The following is a 26,394-nucleotide window of genomic DNA, read 5'->3' as shown; positions in this document are numbered from 1 at the left end:
ATCCGAGAAATTGCTGCAATATTAGGAGTGGCAAAATCTACAGTTTGGTGCATCTGGAGAAAGAAACAATAAGAAAGCACTGGTGACTCGGTAACATAGGAAGACAACAGTGGTGGATGATCACAGAATCATTTCCATGGGGAAGAGAAACCCCTTCACAACAACAAAAATCTGGAAAAACATTCTTTGGACAGATGAAACCAAGATCAACCTCAGTGGCACTGGGACAGTAGTGTTTATCCATGATGTGACACAGGACAGAAGCAGCCGAATGAATTCTGAGGTGTTCAGAGACATACTGGCTGCTCAAATCCAGCTAAATGCAGTCAAACTGATTGGGAGGCGTTTCATAATGAACCAAAACATACAGCCAAAGCAACCCAGGAGTTTATTAAAGCAAAGAAGTGGAATATTCTTGAATGGCCAAGTCAGTCACCTGATCTGAACCCAATTAAGCATGCATTTCACTTGTTGAAGACTAAACTTTGGAAACAACAAACAGCGACTGAAAGCCGCTGCAGTATAGGCCTGGCAAAGCATTAAAAAGGAGGAAACTCAGAATCTGGTGATACCCAGGATTTTAAGAATTCAGGCTGCCATTGCCAGCAAAGGGTTTTCAACCGAGTATTAGAAATGAACATTTTATTTTCCGTTTTTTAATTTGTCCAATTACTTTTGAGCCCCTGAAATAAAGTGATTGTGTTAAAAAAAAAAGCCTTTAGTTCCTCACATTTTTATGCAATTTTTTGTACAACCCACTGAATTAAAGCTGAAAGTCAGCAGTTCAACTGCATCTCAGTTGTATCATTTAAAATTAGAACCAAAATTAGAAAAAAGTTGTAGCTGTCCAAATATTTATGGACCTACCTGTATGGTTTTTCTTATTTCTGATTTGTGGTGTAATATCCTGCCGGTTTTTACACAACATAATTAATATGCCTCCATGTGTGGTCTATGCAAGGTAGATTGCCAGTGCACACGTAACCACACACCACCATACAATAGACTTTTGGTAACAAAACTGTAACAGCAGAGTTTGAAGGAGAGGGAGGGGAAATGTACAATGATCTATTTAGCAAGGACCAATATGGTTGTTTTCACAGGCGTTCCCACTCTGCCCCCACATCATGTGCATATTTATAATTTGCATATTGAAGCTGGTAAGACTGTGCACTTTGCTTGCTCACAGTCCTCCTAACGTATAAAACAACTTAGTATAGGAGGGGTTGGGTCACATTTATTGTTCCCCACATGTGCCAAAAAGAAGCTCTCATTGACTTACACATGAGAACAATGTTGTGTGCTTTCAGTTAGCTTATACATTATTTCCTATATCATTTTTTAATTTCTTTTTATATAATTTTGGTCTGTACATGACCTAAACAGCTAAGCATTTTGGTCTTTCCCCATCTAGGAACCAAAAGAATTGTATGATGAAATCAAGCTTGTTCCAATTTCAAAGATAGACAGAAGTGCAACCTTGAGCATCATTAAGAAATATCTGGAAGATGAAATGACACGGTATGTGAAAGCGTTGTTTCTTTTGTTCGTAAAATGACACGCAAAAGTGCACAACAATCCGCCCACATTATTCTCTATTGGCAAACACAGTATAAAGCTTATATGGAGATCCTATGAGTGGAATGACACAACTGATGCTACCCATGATTGAAGTGCTGTGCCTAGTATTTCTCAGCTTTGGGCTAAGGTCTAAACTATATACAGAGCCAACTGCCATGTGTCTCCAAAGTATGCATAAGACACAAAAGATAAGCATTGAAAGTTCATAAAGGATTCCTCCACCCAAATTCTTTGTTTTGTTGCATAAGAAAGAAATTTTAATTCCAAGCAACTTCCCAATATATATTAAGGATTTTTAATGGTTATGATGTTGTTAGTAAATGTAATCACTACTGAAAGCATTGTTTATCGCTTGATTTCTTGGTCTGGCTAGTACAACGTAACAGTAGTCTGTTTTGTACAAAGTGTTTTATATGGCAAACGGGTATAGTTATTATAAGTTGTACAGTAACAATCAATTGCTTAAATGTTGGGTATTTCATTACACAGTTGGAATGAGGTCCTATCCCCATAGAGCTTATAATCAATAACTGATAAGTTTATACGCCACTCTTTTAATCACAATTACAAAATTATAAAAAAACTATTGAAAATTATTAATTAATGTTTATTGGAAAGATGCTTAATTACATTTCTTTCACTGTGCAAAAAACATTTTATTTTTGGAGAATGCATTTCAAATGTCTCAAAATATAGATATAGTAATAACAACTTCATTTCAGGCCATATATCTGGAGTCAACGCTGGAGTTTCTCAGCAGTACACAATTTTAATGAATAAGTTATATACATCTACTTGCTCTGTAAACAACAACCTCTTTTCCTTAGGTTTCCAGACACATTGTCCGTTACCTGGCCAGAAGGTGATTCATTGGAAGACGATGACATAAAACACGCTGGATCCAAAATAGGTAAAGAGTAAAGACTGCTTTGTACCTGCAATATGCAGTTTCTGACAATGAAAGGACATATAAGCTGTGTATAAAAAAAAAATTTTTTTTATTTACTTTACTTGGCCTTTGACCGCTTATCTCTGTCAGACTCCTACATATCTTTAGCCTTGCTACTGATGCTGATGTTAGCTTTGGGGGAGGGCCAAAGACATGTTAGGTATTCTCAGCCAATTTGCTACAGCATCGAGTAGGCATTTTGGTTTCTAATATCAGGTAGTATGAAAAGCAATATAAATGTTATATCACATTACAGATTTTAGTGTTGTGTTGTGATACTATACTAACATCCCCCCCCCCCAAAAAAAAAAATTAAAAGAAGCATTTGTTTTTTATTTGAAAGCAGGAAAGATTTAGGATAATGCAAATAATTCAAAAACTATGAAAAAGAAAAAAATGAAGGCCAATGGAAAAGTTGCTTAGAATCAGCCATTCTATAAAACACAAAAAGTTAACTTAAAGGTAATTAATTCCACTTAGTAGCAAAAATTAAGTTTTGAAAATTTGAAACAAATGCTAGAATACTTTTCTCCATTTGACTAGGGTTATTTTATTTGACCTGCACACGACTCCAATAGTAATAATAATCTGCCAAAACTACTGTATTGCCCCATTCACTGATATGCCCTGTAATCTCAATTAGTTGATCACAGATAATTAGTGGGAAACTGGCTACTAATGGTAAACTCATGGATTTTACATAGATGGTTGGCAGTGCGACTGAATATGAATAGGAGCAGTTAGGTCTGCTTCCTGATGAACCACAACATGATGGTGGAAATTGTATCTGGAACTGACAATCATATTCATTAATCATTCACATCAACCCCTACCCTGTAGAGTTACCGTTCCAGGTCCCAGTCATAGTCGCACAACACACTGGGGTCAGTCTACAGAAGCTACTCAAAAGCTAATTAATCTGGATGTTTTTGGAAGGAAACCAGAGTATCTGAAGACAACCCAAAGTGATTCAGAGAGAACATACAGGTTGAAATGAAGGACTAATAGGTATCTACTTAATACATAAAAAAAGGCTAACCCATACTTCATATGCAGTGTTTATCTTCTAAAGCAGTGTTGTTCATGTTCTGTTGGTTTTACACTATCCCTTCCAGTCTCTCAAGAAGGCAGGTACAGTGATTCAAGATTTAGCCACAAGTTAAAAATCACTGCTACAACAGGAGATTTTTAAGTTGGAAAATGGCTGTTTCTAGAAAAATAATGTATATTTGATTTTCAGGTACCGGTAATTAATGGTCATTGGATAATGAACCTAAAACAATATCAGGCAGATGGTAAACTTTAGACAATACATTAATTTCAGTCCTTACTAAGAATTAGGGATGCACCGAATCCGCTATTTGGGAATCGGCCAAATTCTTGGTGAAATCCTTGGCAGAATACTGAACCAAATCCTAATTTGCATATGCAAATTAGGGGCAGGAAAGAAAAAGGTGGAAAAAAATTCTTCTTTTGTGATGAAAAGTCACTTGATTTCCTCCCTCCCCTAATTTACATATGCAAATTAGGATTTGGTTCGGCCAGGCACAAGGATCCCGAACCAAATCCTGGATTCGGTGCAGTTTCGTGCAGTTTTTCATGATCAGGGCTGGGTGAATCTGACCCACTTAACCGAAAATTTATGAAAGGGCAATAAATTTGGCAAAATTCTATGGCCGTTTTTTCATTCAACCTTTTTCAAACCATGCAATGTTTTTTCTTACTATACATTAGACTCTATGGGTGGTTTTTCGCTGCAAAATATTTAGTTCATCCCTATTCATGACATTTCTCTATCATGGTTTATGCTTGTTTGTTATAATTTACTTAATTTATACACAGGGCCTTTAAGAATTGAAATACTGAATAAAAAAGGAGAACCCATGCAGAAACTTCCTGGTACAAGCCATGCAGCATCAAAAAAGCTTTTGGTGGAGATGAAGGTGTTGCTGCATTGTAAGTATAAATATATGCAACAAGGGGATCGTTTACAAACAAAAATGTAAGCAAAGATTAACCCTTTAAGTGCCAGCAGAATTTCACATTTTGGTTACGCAAAATGCCAGCCGTTTTTAAGCATTTTGTGCTCTCTCACTTTATGGGCATTTTCTGAGGGGAAACCTATAGTTTACCTAGGAAAATTATATATTGTTTTTTTCGGTAGAAACTGAGCTTTCTAAATCTGCCTGAGTTTTCATGTATTTCCACCTGTGCAAAAAAATTTATAGTGCTAAATAACAAAAAAAAATGAAAAATTACCATTTTTCATCGTATATCAATTTATACCAGAAAAATATTTCATTTTACAGATGAAAATCCAACTTATTTGGAAAGCCTTATGTCTCTCGAACGTGCCAATACCAGATATGTATAGTTTTAGGGAGATTTAGGATTTCTGTACAGCAAAAACTCCCGGCAGTATATTACTGAATTTTGAAAGCACTAAGGCAGAAAACGGCATGCTTTAGATTCCAAGGCAAAAAATCCTGAAACCATAGGTTTACCCCAGAAAACCATACATTTTTGAAAAGTACACATTCTGCCGATTACAAAATGGGTAACTATGTCTCTCTACTCCCAACTACCAAACAGAAAAGCGGTTTTTCAAAATAAAATTCAAAATTTTGAAAAATCATTTCAAAGGTTTTATTTTGCTGCTCCGCATATCCCAAACTATATTACGTACCAAGAAAAAGCACCTGAAATATGATTGCCAGGGGTCCACTGAACAGTTTGATACCCATTATGCATAGGTTTACCAAAGTATCTGGCATTTAGAGACACAAATATGAAGTTAGCGCATCCAAATTGTTCAGGACTTTACTTCAGCTACTGAGAAATCAAAACATTGACTGCATTTTTGTGGGGTAAAAACACAGAAATATATGTTTACCCCCCAAACCCATATATTTTTGGAAAGAACACATTCTACAGAATCTAAAATGGGTACCCATGCCTTTCTGCTCCAAACTACTGAGTCGCAAGGCTTTCCCAAAATTGTCGGTTTTGGTGAAATATCTGAAAATTGCCTCAAAGCTTCAACTTCCCAGCACCATATCACCCATGTATCATTACGTACTAAGAAAAAGCACCCTAAATATGATTGCCAGGGTTCCTCTGAACATTTTGGTGGCCATTGTTCATAAGTTTACCAAAGTATCTGGCATTTAGAGGCCCCAAAATGAAGTTAGCGCATACAAACAGTCCCGTGAGTAACTTCAGCTAATGAAAATCAACACATTGACTGCATTTTTGTGGGGTAAAAACACAGAAATATATGTTTACCCCCCAAAACCCATATATTTTTGGAAAGTACACATTCTACCGAATCTAAAATGGGTACCCATGCCTTTCTGCTCCAAACTACTGAGTCGCAAGGCCTTCCCACAATTGTCGGTTTTGGTGAAATATCTGAAAATTGCCTCAAAGCTTCAACTTCTCAGCACCATATCACCCATGTATCGTTACGCACCAAGAAAAAACACCCTAAATATGATAGCCAGGGTTTCTCCAAACAGTTTGGTAGCCATTGTTCATAGGTTTACCAAAGTATCTGGCAGTTAGAGGCCTCAAAATGAAGTTAGCGCATACAAATAGTCCAGTGGGTAACTTCATCTAATGAAAAATCAACACATTGACTGCATTTTTGTGGGGTAAAAACACAGAAATATATGTTTACCCCCCAAACCCATATATTTTTGGAAAGAACACATTCTACAGAATCTAAAATGGATACCCATGCCTTTCTGCTCCAAACTACTGAGTCGCAAGGCTTTCCCACAATTGTCGGTTTTGGTGAAATATCTGAGAATTGCCTCAAAGCTTCAACTTCTCAGCACCATATCACCCATGTATCGTTATGCACCAAAAAAAAACACCCTAAATATGATTGCCAGGGGTCCTCCAAACAGTTTGGTGCCCACTGTGAATAGGTTTACCAAAGTATATGGCAGTTAGAGGCCCCAAAATGAAGTTAGCGCATACAAATAGTCCTGTGGGTAACTTCAGCTAATGAAAAATCAACACATTGACTGCATTTTTGTGGGGTAAAAACACAGAAATATATGTTTACCCCCAAACCCATATATTTTTGGAAAGTACACATTATACAGAATCTAAAATGGGTACCCATGCCTTTCTGCCCCAAACTACTGAGTCGCAAGGCTTTGCCAAATTTGGCGGTTTTGGTAAAATATTCTGAAAATTGCCTCAAAGCTTCAACTTTCCAGCATCGTATTGTCCATGTATCATTACCAGCATAAAGCATCCTAAATATAAACATAGGGGTCTACTAAACAGTTTGATGCCCAATGTGCATAGATATACCAAACTATGTGGGGCACAGAGACCCCCAAATGACAATATGTATAGACATTTTCACGGCTGACGCGCTGGCTGCTGCAATATAACCACCCGGTGTGTGTATTATGCGACATTAGACCACCTAACAGTACAGAGACCCCAGAAAACCATATATTTTCAGAAAGTACACATTCTGACGAATCCAATATGGGTAAATAAGCGTTTCTACTGCAAACTGCCAAACTGCAAAGCAATGCTGAACATAACGGTTTTTATCAAATTTCTGAAAATCGTCACAAAGCTTGAATTTTACCCCATTATATGCCCCACATTTCGTAACTTATCAGCCTAAAACATCCTGAATATGAACGCCAGGGGTCTACTAAACACTTTGATGCCCAATATGCATAGATATACCAAACTATGTGGCGCACAGAGACCCCCAAATGACAATAGTGTATACATTTTCACGGCTGACGCGCGCTGGCTGCTGCAATATAAGCACCCGGTGTGTGTAATATGCGACATTAGACCCCCCTAACAGTACAGAGACCCCAGAAAACCATATATTTTCGGAAAGTACACATTCTGACGAATCCAATATGGGTAAATATGTGTTCCTACTGCAAACTGTCAAACTGCAAAGCAATGCTGAACGTAACGGTTTTTATCAAATTTCTGAAAATCGTCACAAAGCTTGAATTTTACCCCATTATATGCCCCACATTTCGTAACTTATCAGCATAAATCATCCTGAATATGAACGCCAGGGGTCTACTAAACACTTTGATGCCCAATATGCATAGATATACCAAACTATGTGGCGCACAGAGACCCCCAAATGACAATAGTGTATATACATTTTCACGGCTGACGCACGCTGGCTGCTGCAATATAAGCACCCGGTGTGTGTAATATGCGACATTAGACCCCCCTAACAGTACAGAGACCCCAGAAAACCATATATTTTCAGAAAGTATACATTCTGACGAATCCAATATGGGTAAATATGTGTTCCTAATGCAAACTGTCAAACTGCAAAGCAATGCTGAACGTAACGGTTTTTATGAAATTTCTGAAAATCGTCACAAAGCTTGAATTTTACCCCATTATATGCCCCACATTTCGTAACTTATCAGCATAAAACATCCTAAATATGAGCGCATGGGGTCTACTGAACACTTTGATGCCCAATATGCATAGATATACCAAAGTATGTGGCGCACAGAGACCCCCAAATGACAATATGTATAGACATTTTCACAGCTGACGCGCTGGCTGCTGCAATATAAGCACCTGGTGTGTGTAATATGCGACATTAGACCCCCCTAACAGTACAGAGACCCCAGAAAACCATATATTTTCAGAAAGTACACATTCTGACGAATCCAAAATGGGTAAATAAGTGTTTCTACTGCAAACTGCAAAGCAATGCTGAACATAACGGTTTTTATCAAATTTCTGAAAATCGTCACAAAGCTTGAATTTTACCCCATTATGTGCCCCACATTTCGTAACGTATCAGCATAAAACATCCTAAATATGAACGCCAGGGGTCTACTGAACACTTTGATGCCCAATATGCATAGATATACCAAACTATGTGGCGCACAGAGACCCACAAATGGATATATAGTAGATAAAATTTACATAGGCAAAACAAAATAACACAGAACAGTGTGAAATGCAAATAAATCACCAAAAACTAATAAAACCACAAAAATCAATGCTTTTTTTTTTCACACTAGTGTAATCGGCCACCAGAATTACCGTTTGAATATTTTAGCTGGGCCAAATCGATTATACGGACAGAAACAAGTGAACAACACAAATGCAGAGCTGAAAATGCAATAAAATGGCTAAAAATTCAATAAAATGGCTAAAAATGCACCAAAATACCCAAAATTGCAATATAACCACCAAAATAACATACAAATGCTATTGCACAGTACGGTTAGCGAATACGCTATTCGGAACGGCAATAAAACATTTTTTTTAGCCCAAAAAGAGACGATGCGATAAGAAAAGAAAAAAAAAAAAAGCCACAAAGCCATATATGTACATATGCGTGTGCACAACGGGTAAATTGCATGTTATTTGCGCGTGTGCAAGTGTACATGGGTGCTGTGAGTGTGTGTGACCCCCCCAATCCCCAAAAATCTATGTGTAAGTGTGTGTAAGTGTGAATGTAAGTGTATATTACTGTAATAAGTGTGTGTTGGTGTGTTTTTGTGTGTGTAAATGTTACACTTACCTGGGGTAGATGCCTCAGATCGATGAGAGAGGGCTCCACGCAGCAGATCTGCAGCTCCAACGGTCATCAGCCATGTGGGGGCGGAGCTGGGCGGAAGTGCAGCGCAGGCAGCAGCAGGACGCATAGGAAACGCGTCCCTGCTGCTGCTTTGGGGCCCTTGGGCGATCGCGCCCCAGGGGCCACACGATCCCCTGCTCTGCTCGTTGTCTAGGGGCAGGGGATCGTGAAGGAGCGGAGCGAGCGGCTCTAACAGCCGCTCCTCCGCTCGCAAACCCGGAAGTGCTGCAGAACGTAGAATCTACGATCTGTGGCACTTTGGTCCTTTGATCCACAGAACGTAGATTCGACGTTCTGTGGCACTTAAAGGGTTAAAAATGGGGCCATTTTTTGCACTTTGTATACTGCCCTGTGGTTTTTTTTTTTTTTCAGAATTGCAGTAAGCATCTGTACTCTGTTTGGGGAAGGGGAGAGGCACATATACATCTTATTTTCCTTAACGTTCATGTTTGAATGTATGTGTGTGTGTGTATATAGATATATATAGAGATAGATAGATAGATATATGTGTGTGTGTGTATGTATATATATATATATATATATATATATATATATATATATATATATATATATATATATATATATATATATATAGATGTGTGTGTGTGTGTGTGTATATATATATATATGTATATATATATATATATATATATATATATATATATATATATATATATATATATAAGAGATCAGCACTCACAGGTCTTCATATATAGTGAAGGGAAAAACCGGCACTCACGAAAATGTCATCAATTATGCCTGGGTGCAGTCCTTGTTGAAGTTTGAATGTAAAGCTGGAAATGGAGATCGCACTCACAGGTCTTAGAAGTGTTTAAATGTCTTTATTCAGTGGACGATCGCTGACGAGCGATCGTCCACTGAATAAAGACATTTAAACACTTCTAAGACCTGTGAGTGCGATCTCCATTTCCAGCTATATATATATATATATATATATATATATATATATATATATATATATATATATATATATATATATATGGTACATACATACACATACATACGGTACATATATATATATATATATATATATATATATATATATATATATATATATATATATATATATATATACAGTATATGTGTCCATAAGTGTAGGCAGCGCACACCGGATTTCTTAAAATTATTTTATTTATCAAAACATTTAAAAGCATAAAGCTAGAATCAACGTTTCAGTCCTGGTCTCGGGCCTTTATCAAGAAAATTGTTGGGGCTTTCAATGGAATTACCTTTTTTTCTTCCTTTATATCATATGGAATAGATTTAACTTATGATGACAGATGAAGTCCTCTTAAAGATCATTTTTTTAAACTCTTATTTATATATTATTAAAGAAAGTAACATTTCTGGTTTATTAAGACAGATACGTTTGAGGCATTTCCATCTTTGCATCTTAACTGTCTCTCAATGCACATTGACTAAAGTATGCTTTCAAACTAGATCACTTGCCATTAATTGCCTTCTTACCACAATCAAAATACATCTTGAGAATGTTTAACTTGTATTTTTGTTTTTTGTAAGTACAGCTTCAAGTGGTGACAAAGAAATAATATCGCACATTAGTCAGCATGGAGGTAAATGGCCTTACTGGTTTAAAAAAATGGGTACGTTTTTTTCATTTTCCTCTCATAAAAAAAAAATAGTTTGCTTTCTGTTTCATATTCTGATGCTTTTTTGTTATGCTTTAATCTTTCATAGAAAACATCACAAAGCTTGGCAGCTATACCTTGAAGCTCCAAGTTGTTTTGAACGAAAGTAATGCTGACACATATGCAGAAAAACCACTGCCCTCTAAAAATATTTCATTTAAGATTGTTGGTAAGTCGGAAATTTTTTACAGACTTCTTAATCCTAGATTCTGTTCCCCCATTTCCTTTTTCCACTTTATTCAGGATAATAGTTCAGGGCAGGACCAAATACAAAGCCTTAAAATCGCTTAACTTTATGGTTCAGATGGTTTGAGATTCAGATGAATGTTTCGTGGGGGATTTGGTATTTGGCAATTGTTAAATTTTTGTGCAAAGTAAATAGGTTGGTTACCAGTGTAGATCTAATTCCCCTGAATAGTTAATGACTCCTAACAAAATAGTACGTAAAGGAATTTCACCAGCACACAGGTTCAATCCAAGCAGGGACAAACCCTTGCTAAATGTAGTCCCTTATTGGATTGAACCTGTGTGCAGGTGAAATTCCTTTATTTTTAAGATTTTGAGGGTTGCCAAGTCCTCCTTCACTGAGCACCAGAGATTCATAACCCGTATTGCCAAGGGTGTGCAAGCGTGGTGACTTTTCAGCGCCTAATAAAATAGTCGCAGACATCTGGTAACTCATGCTGTGTATGAAAAAGTCATTTAATGTTTTCTGTTACATTTGATGTTGTTCACAATGCCCCATTTGTGATTTCATGTCTGTTTCCTATTTCCTGTTTATTAGAGGGTAAACCAGTTGGATTTTCAGTGGGTGTCATGGATGCTCCATTTCGTGTTGGAATTCCGTTCAACATTCCTCTCAACTTGTTAGATGAATTTGGTCATTCTACCGCGCCGGTTACCGATATTAAACCTGTACTTGAAGCAAGGTAAACATATAAATAAATATATATATATAAATGTTACATTTTCTTGTGGAAATGTTAAGATCTAAAGGTAAATCAAGGTAAACATTTGTAATTCAACTATTACATTTTTATTAGCAATGCTTACTTTGTTTAATTATAGCAATATCTGAAAATGCATTTGAATGAAAAATACCATCCTCCTATCTGATCAATATAATGTGGATACATTTTCAAAATAATGCTTTTCAAAGAATGACCATGCTAGCCGTGAGTCAAAGGTTAATTTCATGAAGCAGTTTAATCAAAGACAAATTAGCAATAAATGAAGCAGCCTCATCAGCTGAATACTTATCTCAACAAGACTAAATTATTGAAAGGGAAAAAAGCAAGCTAAACTAAGTTAAGAAAGTTCCAGAAGTTGCACATATTTCTGTAAATGTATATATACTGTAGATAGGGCCTTTATGAAGGATCTAGCACCTCACCTATGTGACACTCAACTGAGGGACTGGTACTCTCACAGCTCTTCTGATGTTCATAGTGGATGGCCAGACATCAAAGCACAACAAAAGTTAAATTCATTCACTTGTCATACTTTTTATACTGTTAAATTGCTCTCTTTTTCTGCCTTCCAAAACATCATTCTGGCAGTAAAAAATATAGTATGCGCCTGAATCACTGGCACAAATATCAGTGATCAGTCTTCACAGCTGCTATCTTCACGGCTACTATCTTTAGCAGCATGGAGCCAAGGTGCTGGTTGCATTGAATACTTCCAGTCTCTGTAGTTTGGGCCAGTCATTCATGAGCATGTTAAAATAAAAACCATGTAACATAAATAATTAAGATTTTTGTTAAGTTGTTTAAAATCAGTCCGTCTGTAAAATAATAAAATTTAACTGTAAACTTCCCCATTTAAGCTATCATGTTTTAGTGCACTAAGAGGTGCAAAACCATGCAGCTTAGTGCTCATTCAGGTGTCCTGTGTCTTGCTTTTCTCTGCACCTTGCACTTGATTATAAGTAATGTTCAGAGCGAAGTGGTGCCTGGTGAAGAGAAGGGCTGTACTTCATGTCTCCTATAGGGCAAAGAATAAGTACAATGCTCCTTTCGTTATGTGCCCCTGACACTCCATAATTCTGAATGAAGTACAAGTTAGTGGACAGGAAAAGGGTGGGTTGCCTACATGCCTCCCTCCATCCCTGTTGAATGCAGCTATCACTATGTTCATGGGGGAATGCTAGTCCTTGCAGTCCAAAGGTGATTTGCAATTCACAAGGCTATATCTGCTATTAACAAGGCACTTATGACAGGCTTCTTATTACATTTTAAAGAAGAGTGATGTCTTTCATTTTGTGATTGTTGGTAATCTGCCATCACCTTTGCATTACCATCATTATTTTAATTGTAGTGAATAAAAATATAACTTTTTTTTTTTTAAGTGGTCTAGCCATGGAATATGAAGAATGTAGTACAGAGTCCGGGCTGGCTATCAAGGGTGTGATTGCTAAAGGAGCTGTTAACAACTGCCAAGGCAAGGTAAGCAAAGGCTTTTATACTTATAGTATTTATTTTCTGTTTAAAACCCCAACAACATCCAAGAAGGGTATGACTGCTTGAAAAGGCATATGGGTTTGCAATAATTTACAGGTAACAGGCATTGAGGTCTGTAATTTCTAGAAAAAGTCACAAGAATCTAGGCTGCATTTATGAGATCTTTTCCTTGTTTGGATTTCATTGTTTATCATTTGTGGTTTTTGGGTTATCTAGCTTTTTATTCAGCAGCTCTCCAGTTTGCAAAGGCAGCAATTTGGTTGCTATGGTCCAAATGCAATAATTTGACTAAAAGACTGGAATATGAATAAGAGAGTACCTGAATAGAAAATGAGTAATAAAAAGTACCATTAACAATAAATATGTAGCCTTACAGAGCATTTGTCTTTAGATGGGGTAAGTAACCCTCATTTGAAAATTGGAAAGGGTGGGAAGAAGAAGACGAATAATTCAAAAGCTATAGAAAGTGAATAATGAAGACCATAAATATTGCTTAGAATTGGCAGTTCTATATAACATACTAAAAGAAAGACGAACCACTCCTTTAATCCACTGTTGTAAAATATCAGGAGGCAAGAGTTCCATCTGTGTGGTCTCGCAAGTGTTGAGTATCAAAGGGGGCATGTGCAAATAATGATTTCACTTTGGTAATAAAACACCATCTAAAACTTGATGGAGGGCCCTTTGTAGATAATGCACGTTTACAGAATGTAAAATCTCACATTGTCTTTTTTTAGGATCTATGTATCAATGTAACACAGGTTCAAAGTTCTTTACAGAAAGACTAAAAAATGTTATTTACTGTTATTGTTTAAATATTGAGCTAGTATTGTACTGATGTTATTTTCTGGTTTCTTTCTAGAAGGAATGTTACTAGTTGTCTCTAAGCAGACTGACATTTTTTACACTTATGTCTCTAACCTAAGATTGAAATTTATGTTATGTTACATTTTCTACATAAAATTCCAATATCTTTAAATATGATGCCTCTGGTAACTGCCTTGAAAATTATCTTAAGTACTATTTTTAATACAATTTACCATGTTTATTTTCAACAGAATTTCATGTTGAAGGTGACTCTACCAGGGTTAAAAGAAGACTCTCAGAATATCAAGATAAGATTGTTACCTGGTACGTCACTTATTTTACTCATAGTATTTTTGTCAGAATTATAGCTAAAATACAAGCACCCTCTGCATATTCACTCCCTTTCTTCAAGATATATTATACTTTTTGCACACATTAGATGCCTATTTATCAAAAGTTTGCAAGAACAACAGTGACCAAATACATATGTATCAAGCTATGTATTCATTTTCTTCATTTACTGTGGAGACCATTAAGACACCTGGAAAATTCCCTTTGCTGAAGTACAATGGTTTCCTTTATTGGGAAGTGCCATGAATGACACGCAGTATAAATATATGAAAGTGACAGAATGTTTATTGAATAAAATGTACTGTGTCAAGATTATGTCCTTTTTTGTATTTTATTACAAACAAGGGAAAGTTGTGCTCACCAATCATTTTTAAACCATTAAGCAGGGGTGCAATAAAGCTGTGACCACAAAATTCATACAGACAAATACAAGAAGTCCTCTGCACTCGTCCATTAACAATATAGTAAGAACATTGAGACATTTTGTGCATTGAGTTGTGCTCACCACTACACGTTAAGCAAGGGTGCAAAGATGCTGTGACCAATAAATTCATACAGTGAAGGAAAAGAAATTCTCAAAAGCTATATGATGATGTAGTAGAAATAGTAGAATTCTTAATAAATCAGGTGAAAGTTAGTGTAGGACTGGCCAGACCAGAGATGATTTTGGTTTGTTGGCCAGCTTGAATATATTACAATATATGGACAAACAATCCCTGTTTAAAGGGTAAAGCATATTTATCTTACGTCTCCAGGAGACCTACGGGGCAAAGCTCCATCTTCCAAGAGGCAGGACACTTGAATGACAGCTTAAAGAGGGCGTGCCAATTCTACTCTAGCTTTACCCCTAGCACTTCCTCTCTTACCTCGGTTTTACAAGTGTCCTGTCCACAGGAGGATGGACCTGCTGGTCTCTAGTGAGACCCAACTAGAGGATTACTCTGTCAGCTTTAAAGCTGACACCCAGGCTATATTTGGGATAGGGTTCCCCTGCACCAACTACAGTTAACCCCCTTCACGGGAAAGTTATACCAGTCCTGGGGCCATTGGCTCGTGTCATATATGGTGGCCTTCCAGATCTTAAATTGTTCCCTGAGGGGGATTAGGAACGGAACCGCAGAAGATATGGCGGTAAGAGAAGTTCATATCTCCCATACCTACTGTCTCACTCTTTCCCATATCGCTGGCTTCCAGAACATACCTTCATTAGCCGACTCCATTGCTGGTACTATAGTGGATTCCATTGGGAAGGCTATGTCCAAGATGCAGGAAGGAACTGTTGAAATCGTAAGCTGCCAATTCCCAGTTTCACACAGTCCCCTTCTCCCCTAAGCAGAGTTTTGGACGCCTTAGAACCTTCTGAACAAGAGGGTGAAATCTCTTCCTCTAGCACTCCGTCCAGGGATGAGGAGGAAGGAAATTTGGATAAGGAGATGCACCGTGATATTGAGGGTATCATAAGGGCGGTGATAGAGACATGAAAGTTAGATGCACCTAAAACAGGTCCAATCTAAGGGTCTTTTCAAGAGACAGAGGAAAATGGTAACTGAATTTCTCTCACTTGAGCAACTTCTAGCAGTTATTCAGGATGAATGCAGCACTCAAGATAGAAAATTTCAACCTAACCGAAAATTTTCCACAATGTATCCATTCCTGAAAGAAATGGTCGAAAATGGACCGTGCCCCTAGTTGTTGATGCACCATTATCAAGGTTGCTTAGAATCACTACCTTACCTGCTGCAGACACGGCAGCATTCAAAGATCCAACTGACAAACAGATGAAGGGATTTCTGAAAGCAGTGTTTTCAGCGTCTGGGTCAGCGCTACGTCCATCGGTTGCTGCGGCATGGGTTAGTAGAGCCATGGCGATGTGAGCGACGTCACTGATTTCAGAATAGTTCTTCCAGGACGAGTCTTCTGGAAGCAGCACAGGACCTGGCAGATGCGAGCACGTTCCTTATCGAAGCAGTACTTGACACAGCCCAGTTAGCGGCATGAACTTAAGCCTTGGCAGTAGCCGCTCGTCGGACCCTATGGCTTCAGAACTGGTCGGTTGATCTTAGCTCTTTGGAGAAGAACTGGAAACTGGAAAAAATTATTTCTCAAGCCACAGGAGGCAAGAGTACCTTCCTGCCCCAGTCAGAATCTCAGGCAGCTAACACCTTCCACAGGGGAAGACTTTTTCGGGGCCAAGGTAACAGATCATCAAAGCGCAGAACGACTTTTGTAACAGATTTTCCGAGAAGTCCCAATCAAGTGTGAAAAGGATATCATCTAGACTTTTGGGCAAACCCTCACCGAAAATTCCTCATGTCAGCAGTGCCAACCGACTACAGCGATGCACAAGCTTTTCTCGACTGTGTAGGAACCCTGCTGAGAACGGGGGTGATCATCCCAGTTCCACATCAACAGATATATTTTGGGTTCTACTCCAACTTGTTTATAGTGCCGAAGAAGGAGGGAGCTTTTCGACCGGTTCTAGACCTCAAGGACTTAAATCGATATATCAGGTCAGTCAAATTCAAGATGGAGACATTGAGATCAGTTATCCGGGGCATGGAACCGAATCAGCTACTTTTGTCTATGGCCAGCGCACCAGTGTAATCGGGGGTTTGCATTTCTCAACCATCATTACCAGTTTGTGGCGCTACCATTCGGCCTTTCCTCATCCCCAAGGGTGTTAACAAAGTTAATGTCACTGCAGCATCAATGAGACTCAAGGGAATATCAGTGACTCCTTATTTGCACAATCTCCTTCTCAAAGCCAACACCCTAGAAAGAACCCAAGTAACCTTGAGTCAGGCAACCGAAATAACTGAGCAATTTGGATGGTGGATCAACTGGAACAAATCCCAAGTGCATCCATCACGCCGAATGACCTGGGTCTAGAGTTAGATACTTCATTACAGAAAGTGTTTCTCCTGGAGGAGAAACAGATCAAGTTACAAAAACAAGTAGTCAGTCTTTCACAATCCCGTCATCCGAAGATTCACCGGGCCATGAGGGTACTGGGGTCCATCGTGTCTACCATAGAGGCAGTGCCGTTCGCCCAGATCCATCTTCAACCACTGCAAGCCAATATTCTGCATTGGTGGAAGAGATGATGCAGAAGTTCTCACTGTCCCAAGAAACCAAGTCTTCACTGAAGTGGTGGCTGCAGCCAAGCACGTTGACCACGGGCCAATCATGTGCCATCCCAGAGTGCACAATATTGACAATGGATGCCAGTCTTATTGGATGGGGAGCAACATGGTAAGGGCACAGCACAAGGAGTTAAAAATGCCCATCAGTGTTGAAATGAGAGCGATACGGCTAGCCCTAGTCTGTTGGTCGTCGGGGTTAAGGGCACAAGTGGCATGAATGCAGTACGACAACACCACAGCCGTGGGATACATCAACCATCAAGGGGGACCCGAAGCAAGAGAACCCTCAAAGAGGCCGAAGCGATCATACACTGGGCAGAAAAGAACTCCGTTCAATTGTCGGTCATTCACATCCTGGGAGTATCTAACGTTAAGGCGGACTTCCTCAGCAGGCATCAGATATACCTGGACGAATGGGAACTCCATAACAAGGTGTTCCAGATTCTAATTCTGCAATGGGGGCAACCACAGATAGACTTGATGGCCTCAAGAACCAATTGCAAAATCAACAGTTTCTTTGAGTGGTGCAGAGATCCACGAGCAGAAGTGGTAGACTCCATGACGCAGATATGGTGCTTCGATCTGGCATATGTGTTTCCACCAATTCCATTGTTGCCCAGAGTACTCCAAAAGATATGTCAGTCACATCTGCTGAAACGGCCACGAAGGACGTGGTTTCACGATCTACAGGACTTGTCAGTAGTGGAACCCATTCCTCTTCCTTGCAGGGCGGACTTGCTCCGGCAGGGGCCCATTCTTCACTCCAATCCAGCCCTCTTCAATTTGAAAGCATGGCTATTGAGAAGTATTCAAGCCAGTAAACCAGTTTGGAAAAGCTACTGCTCTTGGTGTCAACAAAACAATGTTCCATTTGAGAACTTTTCAGTGTCTGCAGTTCTCTCCTTTCTACAAAAGGGCCTTGACATTGGTCTGCGACTCAATTTCCCTTAAGGTGCAGATTTCAGCTCTCTCACTCCTGTTTCAACAGAAAATAGCATTTAACAATGCAGTTAAGGACTTTGTTCAGGGGGTGGCACACGTAGCTCTACCACAACGACTGCCACCACCCACCTAGGATTTGAATTTAGAGTTAACATCTCTATTGGATCCATTGTTTGAGCTACTCTCGTCGGTGGATCTACAATGGCTCACTTGGAAAGTAGTATTCCTGGTGGCTATCTCATCAGCACGAAGAGTGTCAGAGTTAGGAGCACTGTCATGCGATCCAAATCTATTCGTGTTCCACAAGGATAAAGCGGTCTTACCTACCAAGCCATCATTTTTTCCTAAAGTTGTCTCAGCTTCCATCTCAATCAAGATATAGTAGTGCCATCTCTATGCTCCAATCCGAAGAACCCGAAATAAAACAGCCATCATGCACTGGACATAGTTAGAGCATTTAAGGTTTATACCAAGCGCACTCAGAAGATTAGGTGATCAGAGTCGATATTTGTTATCCCGTCGGGCCAGAAAATAAGCCAGTCGGCATCCAAGGCAACCTTGGATCAGAGAGGCCATTGGGAGAGCATATATAGCAAAAGGAAAGTCTCCACCTTTTCAGCTAAGAGCACATTCTACAAGAGAAATGGGGGCATCCTGGGCCTGGCAGAACTCGGTCTCAGTGGAGCAGAACTGCAGAGTGGCAACTTGGTCATCCATTCGCACATTTACAAAGTTTTACTGCCTAGATACGTTTGCATCGGCAGAATCGGTAAAGTACTGCAAGCAGTGGTGCAGGCCTAAAAGTTGGTTTGCAATTACACATGCTGTGCCCCCTGGAGACGCAAGAGAAAATAGGATTTATGTATTCACTGTTAAATCAGTTTCTCTGAGTCGAGGACACAGGACTTCCCACCCGGTTTATGCCTGTACATAGTTTACATTTCAGTAGCGTTCCTGTTCTGTTTTTTTTTCTGATGTCTAGACTTTGGTACCAATTGAGGAAATGCTAGGGGTAAAGCTAGAGTAGCCATGGCACGCCCTCTTTCAGCTGTCATTCAAATGTCCTGGAGGTTGGAGCTTTACCCCATAAACTGATTTAACGGTGAGTACATAAATCCAATTTTTAGTAGCTTAAGGCACAAACTGTCTCAATGTCCTTAGTATATTTATTATGGGTTGAGTGCAGAGGACCTCTTGTATGTGTCTTTTTGTGCTTAACCATCCTGTTATTTAAAACTGAAATAAAAATGTATCTTATTTATCAAAACAAACATATCTAGTAAGCAATATGATTAGCCCATTTGAGTCAGGAAGGTTCCTCTGTACTGTAATGAAGTTTTGACTAGCTTGCTTTTGGGGTGTATTTGTCTTCTTGATCAGTTAATAAAGTGTTTTGAAATTAATGAACTTGTTGAAATAAAGTGTTTTTTCAGCCTAAGTTACTATTTTATGCTTCTATATTTAAAAGTTAATAGCATGACTTAATTAAGCAGACGTTTGGTAAATATTTTTTTACAGTACTTTTTAAAAACGTAACAATTAGATGTGCTAAATAGCACAACAGATGGTAGTATTTGGGCACGATGCCTTTAGTGTGCCACATTTATAAAGATATAGTATTAAGTGAGTGATATGAGTAAATATTTGTTTAAACTTAGCTGGTTACAGTTTTTCATAAACGAGACTTAGGTCCTTTATGTTTTATACAAAGCTCAACTATACATAGTTAACTGATTTCCAACAACTTTCATAGGACCACCAAAGAGCATAAAAGTGATCCCAGACAAAGATGTCATTGTTATAGAGAATGGATCTCCTATTTGTTTCCACGTTGAAGTCTTAGATGAAGCAGGGAATGTGACAACTCAGCCAAAATTAGTTGTTGAGTGCAAGGTGAGTTTGTTTTTAGCATGTTATTAGTGTTTTATGTCTGAAGGTTCACATTTAGCCAGGTCATGGTATATCTATAGTAATAAGTCAAATCAACTGGGCTTGCTTTACTTACTTTTTCCTTGAAGATGTTTCTCTTGCCATCCGACTGGCTTTCTCACATCAGAATGTTCTGTACAAAAAATATTTCTGGTTATATACCCTGGAATCTTACACCAATTAGCATAATCTGTTTAGTAAAACCAGGTTTAAACACCGCATAGCTCCAATCATGCTAATACCATCATCATCTTGCCTCCGTGTGGTCTCTGACCCCATGCTGGTTTTACTAAACATATTTTGGCGTAAGATTCCTAGGTATGTAACCACAAATATTTTTGTACACAAATTCTGTTTTGAGAAAACCAGTCGGATGACTAGCGAAACGTTTTCAAGAAAAAAGAAAATAAAGTCCAGTTGATTTGACTTATCACTATAGATATATTTAATTGTGTTTTCTTTTCTATAAAAAAGTCTTGTAGATTGAGTAATCTGTACGTTTTTGCAACTGGATTTAAATGTACTGTAGCATATTATAACAAGTGTTCCAGGAAGTGGATTAAATAAAATACATTTATCTTGTCACTCTTATTATAATCTACTTCACTGCTATTCAGTTTACTACTGTATTGCTAGCAATTATATTGTAGAGCAAAACATGTTAATCCAAACTGTGTACTTTAGCACAAAGCGTCAGGTCCTAGAATTCATCTTTTCAGAACAATGGAACATCATCAGGGTGGGCTTATGTCAAAAAGGGTGTGTGTTTTTATCTTTCCTTTTTTTTTTCTTAAAGATTTTTATTTTGCATTTTCTCAACAACATGACAATAACATAGGCAACCATTGCCATGACAGTTAAGAAATGAGGGTTTTAAACATCCCAGTGTTACAGCAAGTCATGGGTAGCAAAACATAGTTAAAGCATGTGTTAAAGAACTGCATTGGAAGGGTGCCCAGGTTAACTTTTTCATTAATTGACTGATATTATCAGACCTGGTGGGCTGCCTCTGGGCAGGCCTCCAGCCATGGGTCCCACAACTTCTCAAATTTTTGGGGACATTGTCTGGCTATATAGGTTACCTTAATAACGAGCAGTTTGCTGTTTATTGTTTGCACCCATTGCTGAGTAGTTAGTGATCCACTTCATTGCAACTGGCTTCTTGGCATAAAAATATAATATTCTGAGCAGGGTTCTGGTTTTATTCAAAGGGACTATGTTGTCTACTAGACCTAATAAACATCTGGGGAGTTCACACCATCTGGGGATTGACAATTAGGGCATGTGACATTGGGATTCTTGTGTTTTTTTTTATCTTTAACACATAATGGGCTATTGAGCCAGATAGTACAGGTATGGAAATCAGTTATCCAGAAAGCTCCGAATTATGGAATGACCATCTCCCATAGACTCCACTTTATCCAATTAATCAAAAATTTTTAAATTATTCACTTTATATCTGTAATAATAAAACCGTAGCTTGTACTTGATCCAAGTTAAGATATCATTAATCCTTATTGGAAGCAAAACCAGCCTATTGGGTTTATTTAATGTTTACGTGATTTTCTAGTAGACTAGACAGGTGTAAAGAGGGGAACTGCAGAAGTAGAGAGAGATAAAGGGGCAAATCCAAAAGGAGAAGGGATGCACTGAATTTAAGAACAATATGAACAAAGCTGAGAGAGACTTATGGTCAAGCAAAATAGGAATAAAGGAGAGAGAAGTAGACATGATAGGAATGGAGATGGAGGGTTGAAAAGCAAATGGAAAAACTTTTGTTTTTCCCCTATACACATACATTACAATTGATTGTGCTTGATGTTAATAAATCTCAGGATTTGAAAGTGCAGTATGCCAATTTCCTTTCGAGTATAATGTCATAAAAAAGCGAAGGAACATTTTGTCATCTTTTAAACAAATGATTTATATTCCTCTGCCTAACAATATCTCACAAATACATAGTGTATAATATAACTGTAAAATATATTATTAGTGTTTAATCTGTACTAATGTCTATTTTTTCTTAAGTCAGAGGTAAACTAACCATGTTTCTTGAAATCTTGAAGTCATAATTCATAAAAAACATTTAGTAGTAGTAGTAGTAGAAATTAGTAGAAACCGTTTTCTTTCTATATTTTTCTCATGTGGCCTATCTTTGTCGACTGCTAAAAACCCGTCCCTGTCCTGTTAACGGTTATACATTTTATCTATAAAACATATTTAATGTTCTCTGTGCAGTTTACAGGTTATCCAAATCTTCCAATTTATACTCTGGATTGTAGCAATTCAGGCACAGGAAAATTATCTGGCCCCGTGCTTCGAGTTCAAAACATCAAAAAAGTGCAAATGCTGACGGCACAAATTGAACTTCCTGTAAGTACATGTTCTTCAATAAAACAATGAATTGCATTTATCAAATTTTTTTCTTGTTTATGAAAGGCATATCTATTGCTAAGTTTATAATAGTTTATAATAATAGTTTTATAATGATAAAAGTCAGTTATTGATTCTGTTTAGGGCGCAGATAAGATGGTGATTGATCTATTTCAGCAACTGGCACTTAAAGTCCATGTTCACCTTCAGACAGCAGGCCAAATATTAACAGCCCATGTCATTAAAATATTTTTTTCAAAATAAAATGTTTTGATAATTTGTATTTAAACTGCGCATCTCTGGTCCGGAGGTTTCTCACAGCCACTAGGAAGAAATAGTTTACATGCACTACAGGTCTGCCTTTCCAAGTTTTTGTTATTATAGAAATGAGGAAAAGAAGGGGCGATCGTGGGAGTCATAAAAGTAAAACATTAATAATAAAAAAATGTATGTGAGCCAGTGGTTTTGTATTTTATATATGTATACATCATTTTTTTACCCACAATGCAGCATATTTTAACTGTGTTCATATCAGGCAGAAGCCTGTGGGAAATTATAGAATGTGTGAGTATTTATGTTGGTACAGACAAATCTCTTCATTCCTAAGCTACACTGTGCTTATAAGACCCCTTGATATAATAGATCCGTATATAAATAGTTGCTGTTGAAATATTGCTATGTTGCATGTGTTTCTTATAGAGTTGTAAAGATGTCCCAGCTGTGGAAAGGTCTATCAGACTGGAACCGAGCACCCATATAGCAAAGCTGGAAATCTTAAGTGTGGATGGTGAAAAAGCAATTCAAATTAAACATCAAGATGAAATTGAATGGCTTGCTGGAGACATCATGCAAAATCTTATCTTACAAATGTATGATGAAGCAGACAGGAATATAATCATCACTGAAGAGCTGGCAGAAAAAATCAAGGTATGCATGTGTAGCATAATATAAGAAGAAATGAATGGCCATAATATCCAATTGTGAAATACTTAAGTGTTACACTGCAATGCCAAAATGATTGTTTAGCTAAGCTGCCAATGGGATTTTTTTTGGGTTATTTACCTTCTGGTTCAGCAGCTCTCCAGTTTACAGTTTCAGTCCAAGTTACCTTAGCAACCATGCATTGATTTGCAGAAGGGACTGGAATCTGAATAGGAGAGAGTTTGAGTAGAGTAATAAAAAGTAACAATACATTTATAGCCTTACAGAGTATTTGGCTTTTAGATGGGGCTAGTGACCCCCATTTGAAAGCTGGAAAGTGAGCAAATAATGTAAAACCATATAAAAAAAAAATAGCGAAGCCTAAATTAAAAGTTGCTTAGAATTAGCAATTTTATAAAATACTAAAAGTTAACTTAAAGTCAAGTAACTTAACATTATATTACCCATGGCAGATATAAGCAGCTTCAGAGTGATCCAGTACCCAGCTGTGAGGCAGAGGCATGTATAAACTTCTTAAATGGCCCTTACTATTTATTTCACCACTTAACACATTTTCTTTATTGTGCTCGTTTAACCTAGGTTAACTGGACACCAATCATTGACAAAGAAAACTTAATCAAAGGACTTTTACCTGATGTTGAAGTAGCAATTTCCGTAAAAGACATTCGATACTGCCAAGTATCATATCACGATGATCACGTGTCCTTGGAAAGCGCCTTCACAGTAAAGTACATGCTATATAAAAATTTTTATTTTATTCAAGTCTATAATAATTGAGTAGTACCAATGCCAAGAAAGCAGTTCCAAAGATAATCATGCTGGAGAAATGCATATATGATTATTAAAACAGAATCATTTAAAGGGGGATTCAGTATTACAGCGAGGATTTGTTTTTGAGCTTTATTTGGTAACCTTCAGTTACCTGGATGTTCTAGTTCTAGTGAACCCTGTGCTGCTGAAACACTTTTCCTTTTAGCAAAAAGCACACATTGTCTTCTAATATGTATGGAAGTACCTGAAGGACTGTAATATGTGTAGAACATAATTTTAATTTCAGAATATTTTGTGTAAGTGAATGGAAAGAGATGGCTAAACACACTGAATCTGATTTTTTATAGTATTAACACTTACCATATATACTCGAGTATAAGCCGAGTTTTTCAGCACTAAAAATGTGCTGAAAAAGTCTACCTCGGCTTATACTCGAGTCAGTATAAAACAGGCATTGTCAAAGTGTGGTCTGCGGGCCAATTGCGGCCCGTGTTTAAATTTAAACCGGCCCGCAGTATCTCTAAGAAGATTAACAATAATGCGCCGTCCACAGAACAGAGCAGCCGCATACTCACAGTGCTTCTGGGGCCCCTGGCATAATTATCCCCCGTTAGTGTGCGACGCTAGGCTTTAGGCATACCAATGAAGCCAAGGCAGACCCAGTGACTACCCGCAGCGCATCCAGGGAAAAAGCCGGCAACGCATTGCAGCCGAAGCGCCAAACCAAGTTGCAGCCTACCAGAGTTGAGGAAGCCGGGGACTCGCGTAAACGCAAGCCTGATCCGCTGCCGCACCGGAACCACAAGGCGCCCAATCCTATGCACTAGGACCGCTGGGACTTCCCCGGAGGGTGCTACATAGGGTAAGTGAACCCTGAACCCTGGGGGTGCCCGTTTCAGGCCCTGGGAATCTTGCAACCCTACCCTGCAGCCCAGTACCTGGTGCGGTAAGTCTATTGTGCACCCTCACACACATCACCCAGACCTCTGTCGCCCAAGTTGATCTAACACAGTGACTTAAGGAGCAGCAGGAGGGGCCCCAAGCAGGAAGGTCCCCTGCTGCTGAAACCCAGGGGGCACTCCTGCCAACTTACCCCCTGCAGCCTCAGGCCCTCACACAAACGGGCTGAGAGGGAGTTGAAGGCCCAAGGTGTGAACACAAACAAGGCCATCAGCCCTGGCAGCTTCTAACAGCCCTGCATTGCTCCACAATAGCCCTACACTACAACCTAGACTGGCAGGAAGGGAGCTTGGGGCCTCCATTAAACTGCACAGCAACCTGGAGGGATTACTGGACAGACAACATATGGCACCCTGGGCAGACTGCTAAACCATCTAGTATAGGTATGCAATGGAACAGATTCTAACACTGAAACACTGAACCATTTTATATTTGTTTTACAGCATGTTCTTAGATACTTTCCTATGTGGGCAGTTTCTATTTTGGTTGCAATTTTGCATTGTACACCACAGTAGGCTTTAGTTACCAGTGACTGCTGCATATCTCACCCTAGGCTTATACTCGAGTCAATAAGTTTTCCCACTTTTCATAGGTAAAATTAGGTACCTCGGCTTATACTCGAGTATATACGGTAACAACTGTTGTGCAGCTGACGCAGACATATCTCTATATCAGCACTGTATGCTCCTGGAAGTGCAGCATATAGAATAGACGGCAAATTATAAGGACCTGGCCATCCCCTACACTCGCTTTATTTGTGGGTCATGAAAATGTTACCAGGGGCACAAGGTAGTCAAGTTAGATACAGGCCTATTGTGTTAGTACTGTGTTGTACTTCTCCAAAGCCACAGACTCTAAAGAAGTCATTTAAAGGAACAGTTCCATGTAAAAATAAAAACTG

At 38.5% G+C, this 26,394-nt stretch overlaps 1 protein-coding gene across 2 annotated transcripts in view; it reads left to right on the top strand.

Annotated features, from left to right (window-relative positions):
• smchd1.L (structural maintenance of chromosomes flexible hinge domain containing 1 L homeolog) overlaps positions 1 to 26,394 on the top strand; it is an 89,347-nt gene that overhangs the window by 34,075 nt on the left and 28,878 nt on the right. For both annotated transcript variants that reach the window (XM_018267926.2, XM_018267925.2), the window contains exons 15-26: positions 1,415 to 1,521; positions 2,409 to 2,491; positions 4,373 to 4,486; positions 10,691 to 10,768; positions 10,863 to 10,982; positions 11,598 to 11,742; positions 13,164 to 13,260; positions 14,334 to 14,406; positions 20,272 to 20,411; positions 22,686 to 22,820; positions 23,520 to 23,747; positions 24,342 to 24,490. In XM_018267926.2, coding sequence (XP_018123415.1) covers positions 1,415 to 1,521; positions 2,409 to 2,491; positions 4,373 to 4,486; positions 10,691 to 10,768; positions 10,863 to 10,982; positions 11,598 to 11,742; positions 13,164 to 13,260; positions 14,334 to 14,406; positions 20,272 to 20,411; positions 22,686 to 22,820; positions 23,520 to 23,747; positions 24,342 to 24,490 — 1,469 coding nt within the window. The remainder of the gene's footprint in view (positions 1 to 1,414; positions 1,522 to 2,408; positions 2,492 to 4,372; positions 4,487 to 10,690; positions 10,769 to 10,862; positions 10,983 to 11,597; positions 11,743 to 13,163; positions 13,261 to 14,333; positions 14,407 to 20,271; positions 20,412 to 22,685; positions 22,821 to 23,519; positions 23,748 to 24,341; positions 24,491 to 26,394) is intronic.

This window comes from Xenopus laevis, chromosome 6L (assembly GCF_017654675.1).
Source record: "Xenopus laevis strain J_2021 chromosome 6L, Xenopus_laevis_v10.1, whole genome shotgun sequence".
NCBI classification, from domain to species: domain Eukaryota; kingdom Metazoa; phylum Chordata; class Amphibia; order Anura; family Pipidae; genus Xenopus; species Xenopus laevis.
This window is presented reverse-complemented; position numbering and strand designations above follow the sequence as displayed.